This window comes from Merops nubicus, unplaced genomic scaffold (assembly GCF_000691845.1).
Source record: "Merops nubicus isolate BGI_N331 unplaced genomic scaffold, ASM69184v1 scaffold14899, whole genome shotgun sequence".
Lineage (NCBI taxonomy): Eukaryota > Metazoa > Chordata > Aves > Coraciiformes > Meropidae > Merops > Merops nubicus.
In genome coordinates, this window is record NW_008633147.1 from 9919 (window position 1) to 17219 (window position 7301).

The following is a 7301-nucleotide window of genomic DNA, read 5'->3' on the forward strand; positions in this document are numbered from 1 at the left end:
AATTATAAAAAACACTCTTCAATATGACAGCACCTCTAACAGGTGCATCATAACATACTTGAATATAAAACTAAAAACATCTAACCTCCTATTTCAGGCATAATGCCGTGCAGATGTAGGGCATCTGTAGATCATCACAGACGGAAAAGCAAACACACTCGCGGTAAACATTCTAGTGATTCAATGGAATCATTAAGTTTTAGATACTTTAAATATAAAGAAAACATCTGTACTGTGTCCATATTGGTTGTTCCCAATGATCAAAGGCATTTATTTAGAAAAGTAGATGGGCAAGCATGATATGCCACATTAAAAAAGAAAAAAATAAATCCAGTTTTAAGTAAATTCTCCCCAAAACACAGATTTTAAGCTAGTTAAACACATACATTATCAGAGCTATCCACAAAAATAATCTTTTGGAGTACCACTATTACATTTGTTAGCTTCAGACCAGGTCAGCCTTTTAAATATCCACAGATACAACAAATTTAGAAAGATCCAAGTATTCATCATGCTTCTGCAACCTAGAAACTACTAACATGCCTGAAAGTGGAGCTCTAATTTAGAGAGTGCCCCACAACAAAAAGCAGAATGAAAAAGAAAGACTTTAAATCAGCAATTCCTTCAAATCCAAACAACCGTTGTTTTTGGTGGTTTTAAAATCAATTCTAAAAACTGTTTTCCCCTTAAAAAACCAACCTACTGTGCTAGCAGTTTCTACATATTTACAAATAATCCCCCCCAAAACAGGGGACGATGGGGAAAAGTCCAATACATTAAGAAAACTATATATAAACATTGCATTAATAGATAATGCAATTTACAACAATTTCACTGTGTTTTATCAACAGAATATGCCACTTTAGATCAATGTCTTCATTAAGACTGCTTCATAGGTAAAATCACATAATTTAAAACAAAGGTAACATGCATCACCTCAGTTTAATAATCCAGTATATTACAAAAAACACAAACAATGAGAAGAGCATCATGTAGCATAACAGCTTTGTCTGGCTTCCTCTGGAGAGTGTTCTCAGTCTGCCCATAGTTGCACCTAGAAGTCCACCCGTAGAGTCAAAATCATTGTCCTACATTAAAAAAAAACCACATCACCAAGCAAACAAAACAAGAAAAAAATGTTACTCTGAGAAGATTGCCCCTAAAGCTTGCTAAGTGTAGTTTCTCCTGGTTTGTTTGTTTTTTTTTTTTTCCTAAATTTTCCAAAACTATTTCAGAGGCAGTTTCTTAAAATTAACCAGGAAAAACTTCCACCCATTTATCTAGACATAGTATTTCCCCAAGCCAAAGCAAAATGTAAGCAAAAAAGGCATTCCATTCCTTATTTTTTGCACCCCTCTTCTATTCTTAATCACTATTAAGCATGGAACTGCCTTTTTAATAATATTATACATTTGCTAATTGAAAACAAATAGCAAATTTATCTTTTTAAGCAGAAATATTGCTGCTATATTAGTCACATTTTACAGCCAACATCAAGCTGTCAACATTTTAATACAAATGCTCCTACTAAAGGAAGGAATGCTTTATATTACTAACTTCATAGTCCTGTCCCATACTTAAGTTAGTGACTAAATACTTACCATTTCTGATAACATTTTATTTTGGTTTTTGACTTCGGTTCCGATTTCAATGGAAAGCTATTAAAAAAAAAACCAGAGTATTAAATATGAGTAATGTTATACATAGACAGAGAAACCAGTCTAAAACACATGACATGACCAGCATTTCCCCAGATACAACGTGAAAACTACGTAGTAGTTTGAAAAAAACAACATTCACAGCATTCTGCCAAAAACCCTTGGGAAAGTAAATATTTGTCATCTGACTACATGAGTCTAAAGAGTCACAGAAGGTCCTCAGTGCTGCTGCTCCTCTTTTCCAGAGAGCTCCTTAGTAGGAGTTTGCATGGACTTTGAAAAATTCAAGAACTAATCAAGTCTAAGTAGCAATGACCCATTTCCTGGAACAACTGTTAGAACTACTGGCACACAGCACAGAGGACCATGAGTACTCTGTGACTTGGTGTTGCTAGAGCTGACACATGTAAGATGCTTGTGCATCTTGTTTGAAGAGCTGCTGCTATGCTGCAAATAGGACTTGCAGGACAAGGAGGCAAGCCATGTATGCAAGTGAGAGTCAGTCCAGAGATAGGAACCAGGGTCAGCAACAGGCTGGAGATCACGCAGCACATCCACAGGTATGAGACACGACCCAGGTCAAGCCAAAGAGTCAAGCTGGGTGAGGGTCAGAATCAGGGAGGTAGGAGACCAAGTGCAGACAACTCAGCTGCCTCAGGGGCCAGCCAGGACAGCCCTAGCTTAAAAGCAGCTCCCAAGTGAAACAGAGGAGGAATGCTCACTGAAGCTTCTTAGCAGCTGTTTCTCCATAGCAGTTCTTATCAGCACACTTGCCTTGAACCACCACCTCAACTCCTTGAAGGGAGGGAAATTTGCTCCAGGACCACCATGCTTTGGATCAGCCAAAACCTGTATGTTTTTTTGACACAACTTAAATCTCATTACTTTTTACTGCTGCATTTCGCCACTATCTATCAAGTCAGGAGTGAAACATGAGGCTTCTGGGAATACTATCTGAAGATTATTCCACACTCCAAGATTATTATGTTGCACTAAAAGATGCAGCTGCAGAAAACACACATGCTAATCCATGGAGCATTGCCAACCACACTGTAGACTTACTCTGGGACACTGATTTGAAATATAACACACCAGAGAAGGAGATGAGAAATGAAATTCTGTAACAAAAATCAAAACTTTTCCTTTTACCTCCTTAACTAACTCTAAATTATTTAGGTGGATAATTTCTTAACTTATACCTAAAGTTTTATTTTCTACTTGAGACTGAACAAATTACTTTCAAGCAACAGTATATTTCAAGCAACAGAAATTTGAATGAGGTTAGGCCTCAGAATTCAGTGGCTTGTACTACACAGATAGAAACAAAACCTATTGCTAAGAACATATTTTAAAATATCTTAAGTTGGTAAGAAAAAAAAACCCTACACTATTTTAATCACGAGCTACTTTTCAGTTAGACCTGCTCAAAAGAAGTCCTCAATCTCTGGTAGGAACAGAATCATTAAAACAACAAATTTCTCTTTCAGCGTATATTAGCATGCTATTTCTAACAGCTGTTTCCATATTATAGATTTATCAGCCAACACAAGCAGAAGCTGATGAGCTAAAACTATAACACCAGTACCAAGCGGTCCATTTTCTTAAAAAACTTGAGCCAGTTTGCTGACCTAAACTCAAATCTTCTAGTTTCTGCAGGGACAGCAGTTTGGTTCTGTAGGACAGTAAACTCTAAGAAACACCACAACTATCCTCAAGATTAGCAAGCAAGGACACCTCTAGCTAAAAATCTAGTTAGAGGAAGAATCAGTTATACAAATGAACGGTTGTGAATTTTTGTTGACAATAATTCTTTCTTGTATTAAATTTGTGTTTTAAACTAAGTCTACAGCTTCACTGGTCCATGAGATTTAATTCAATAATGTGACAATACCACTGTAATGAAACACTTACTGATTTTATGGCGCTGACTTTTGTACGCAGGCTTTCCGTTAACCTGTCATTCTCTTCTTCGTAAACACTGTACCCACTGCTGGCGTGGGTGTAGTTGCCAGCAGCTGCCCCATCGCCTGGAAACACAGGGGTCCAAAATTAGACAGAATAAACCATGGCAGATGTGCTCTCCACGTGTAGAAAACACTCCTTCCTTGTAATATAAAAAAAAAAAAATCCTTAATATGATCGTCAGCAATCATGAAGAGGTACCTCCTGTTCCTGAGACACAGACTCAACCTTTTTCAAGTGTCTCTCATCTTTCGATATGCCCAAGACAGAAAACTGAGGAATGGTTGCAACTTAATACTGTGAACTTTTTCCCCACGCAGCGTTTACTTCTATGAGAATGCACCCCCATGACCTGGCGAGCTGGGGGGAGCGCTGCGGCCATCACACAGAGCGGCAAACCGGAGCCACGCTCCAGCAAGCGCCACTCACTCGCACCTGCGTCTGCAGGAGCGTGCTCTGGTCCTCACACGTACTCCTCTGCAAACAAGACCCCAGAGAAGCCAGGCCTCTGAGCAGAACGCTGCCATTTCTGTCACCATTCTGCAGTTCTAATCCCTCTCCTCCTGCTTTTGCTTTCCAGGTGACGGAGCTTCAGGACTGTTATCCAGACAACTGGCTCAGCAGAGTGCGTGCCACAGAAGGGAACGAAAGCTCCTCAGCTCCACACATTCCCTTCCTCCAATCTCTAATTAAGATGTCCTACAGACAACAACAGCATGGGCACAGGAGAATTAAAGCCGTGTCCTATCTAGACAAAAATCAGTCTTGGGCCTCAAATCAAAGATATGAAAACAAAGAAGAGAGACTGAGAAAGACAAACAGAAAAGCACTATTACAAGCTTTATGATAAAGATCATACCAGATTAATTCAGCTACCAAAGCAGCTGTAACATTTATCAGTATTTATAGGACTAGTCAGAATGCCACACTAAAATCGCCCAAATGCCTCTGGATAAAGGCTTTTGTGTTTGGGTGCCTTTTTACTTTTTGATGAAAAAGGGAGAGAAGAGACACCAGGCACATTCAAAGAAAAAAATCCATCTCAAACAGTTTCACTGTGTGCTTGGCATACATAATATTAAGGTGTTAAAAGACAGAATTAAGATTTTACTTTTGTAATAGATATCATTTTATATTAATGCAGAAAGCTAGTCCTTAAGTCTCAGTAATGACAACTTTTTAGTTTGTACCTGTAAACTGTTTCAATGTTATTCTGTAACTTAAGCTACTGACAAATTCTCAGTAAGTCTGGGTGAAATGTTTATTTCATTTCATCACAATGAAAATAAAGAAGTTCACACTTCCCCCAGTAAGTACCAATGACAACTGTAGAAAGCTGACTAAAAGGGCATCACTTAGAGAGTCAGGGTTGTTCCAGTTGTCTTGTCTTACAAACACATCTAAGTACAGTACTTCCTAACAGGTAGCACAAAATTTTGAATATAAGTTAATATGCCATATTGCTTCAGGCAAAAATACCATAACTATGATTACTACATAGACTGTCATAATAAGTGTTTCCAGGGGTGTAGCATCTACCACCTCTCTGGGCAACCTGTTCCAGTGTTTCATCACCCTCACTGTAAAACATTTCCTCCTCGTATCTAGCCTAAATCTATCATGCTTTAGTTTAAAACCATCATCCCTTGCCCTGTTGCAACAGGCCCTGCTAAAAACACTGTCTCCTGCTTTCTTCTAGGCCCCCTTCAAGTACTGAAAGGCCACAGTAAGGTCTCCCTGGAGCTTCCTCTTCTCCAGGCTGAACAACTCCAACTCTCTCAGCCTTTCCTCATAGCAGAGGTGTTCTGCCTTCTAGTCATCTTCGTGGTGGTCCTCTGGACTTGCTTCAACAGGTCCATGTCCTTCTTGTGCTGGCAGCCCCAGAGCTGGGCACAGTACTCCATGTGAAGTCTCAGCAGAGCAGAGGGGCAGAATCACATCCCTCAACCTGCTGGCCACGCTTCTTTTGTCGCAGCCCAGGATACAGTTGTCCTTCTGGGCTGTGAGCACACATTGCTGGTTCATCTCCAGCTTTTCAGCTACCAGTACCCCCAAGTCCTCCTCTGCAGTGCTGCTCTGAATCCCTTCATCCCCCAGCCTGCAGTGATACTGGGGATTGCCCCAGCCTATGTGCAGGACTCTGCATTTGGCCTTGCTGAACCTCACAAGGCCCACTTCTCAAGCACGTCCAGGTCCTTCTCAATGGCACCCTGTCCCTCAGCTGTGTCAACTGCACCGCTCACCTTGATGTCATCTCCAAACATGCTGAGGCTGTACTCCATCCCACTGTCTCTGTCACTGATGAAGATACCAAACACCACCGGTCCCAGTACAGACACCTGATGGACACAACTTGTCTCTGATCCCCATCTGGACATCCAGCCATTGACCACTATCCTCTGGATGAAGCCATCCAACCAATTCCTTATTCACTGAACAGTCCATCCATGAAATCCACTATGTAGAAACTTGGCTGCTATTGTTTACAGGAAGGACAGAAACTTAAGCATGGCAGTTCTATGGGCTGTCTTGCAATACTGTTGGTTGACAGGACATGTGATATTGACATGATCATGACACAATCACAGGCAGAGGTACCAGGCAGCTGATGCCCTCAGCAGAAGTACTAGTGTTCAGCCTCTATTTCCAGCTACCAAACAAAAACGAATTCTAGACTGATAATTGACATGTCAAGGGAGAGCAGCAAATTTTACTGCAGCTAATAACAACCATAATAGTCATTTAAGTCTTCTGCTTGACTTTCCATCAGACTTTTTTTAAGAAGTAGTTTCAGGATGCTCCTTAAGGCATAGTTTGCCAGAGATATGCTAAAAGGCGGCATGATCTTCCCCCTGCACTCCTTCCAGAGACATCCATTACTTTCTTTTTTCAGAAAAGGCATACCAAGCTGAATGATCTTCAGTCTAACCTCTTTCAGCTCCTATCCAAGAGTGATCTGTTAGCCTTACAAAGAGAAGGACTAAAGACCTTACCAGATGCTCACCTTTTTACAATAAACATCCCAATCCCTCTCCCTCAGTCTAGTAAGAAGTGAGCCCAAGACTTGTTTTACTTTGTGGAGATACTATAATGCAATGCAAAAGTATAGAAGTAAAGCTAGGGTGGTGTTACAGACACAGCTTGTTTAGCCATATGGCACGTATCACCCCCTAAATATTCACTTTCTGAGATGATGTAGCAGAACTCAGTCATAAACTTCTGAGGCGTAAACACTACCTGAGCTTCAGACTGAGGTCATAGCACATACGTGGTTTTAGAACGTGGCATGTGAGTTCAAAGTTTTTTTTATGGTCATCAGTGTGACTCCTGGTTGAAAAATGAGGCCTAAGCTCCTCAAAACGCTCAGCAGGAGCTCTGCAGAAACTTCTGCGTTTGCTTCAGATTATATTTGTAATAAATTTGCAACAGTTTAGTGTTTTGTTTTTTCTTTTTTTTCCCAAGAATGTTACAGGAAAACATACAAAAATACTAAAATTATAAAGCAACTCGTAACGTGGGAAGGCTTAAGAGTGACAAATCTGTCCATCCATAGAAACATGACTCGAACTAACCCTGTGTTAGAACCACGCAGGAACACAAACACAAATCCCGGTTATCGCTTAATAAATCCAGGAAGAAAGGAGAGACAGAAGGGCAGGTAACGGCTTTTCCCACCCAAAG

At 40.4% G+C, this 7301-nt stretch overlaps 1 protein-coding gene across 1 annotated transcript; it reads right to left on the reverse strand.

Moving 5' to 3' along the window:
• Positions 1-932: 932 nt before the first annotated feature.
• Positions 933-5998, reverse strand: BET1 (Bet1 golgi vesicular membrane trafficking protein). The gene is made up of 5 exons (XM_008948163.1): positions 5864-5998; positions 4976-5036; positions 3570-3685; positions 1602-1658; positions 933-1088 (listed from the first exon to the last, which is right to left on the reverse strand). The coding sequence occupies exons 1-5, from the start codon at positions 5996-5998 to the stop codon at positions 933-935; spliced, it is 525 nt and encodes a 174-aa protein (XP_008946411.1).
• Between the last annotated feature and the right edge of the window lie 1303 nt (positions 5999-7301).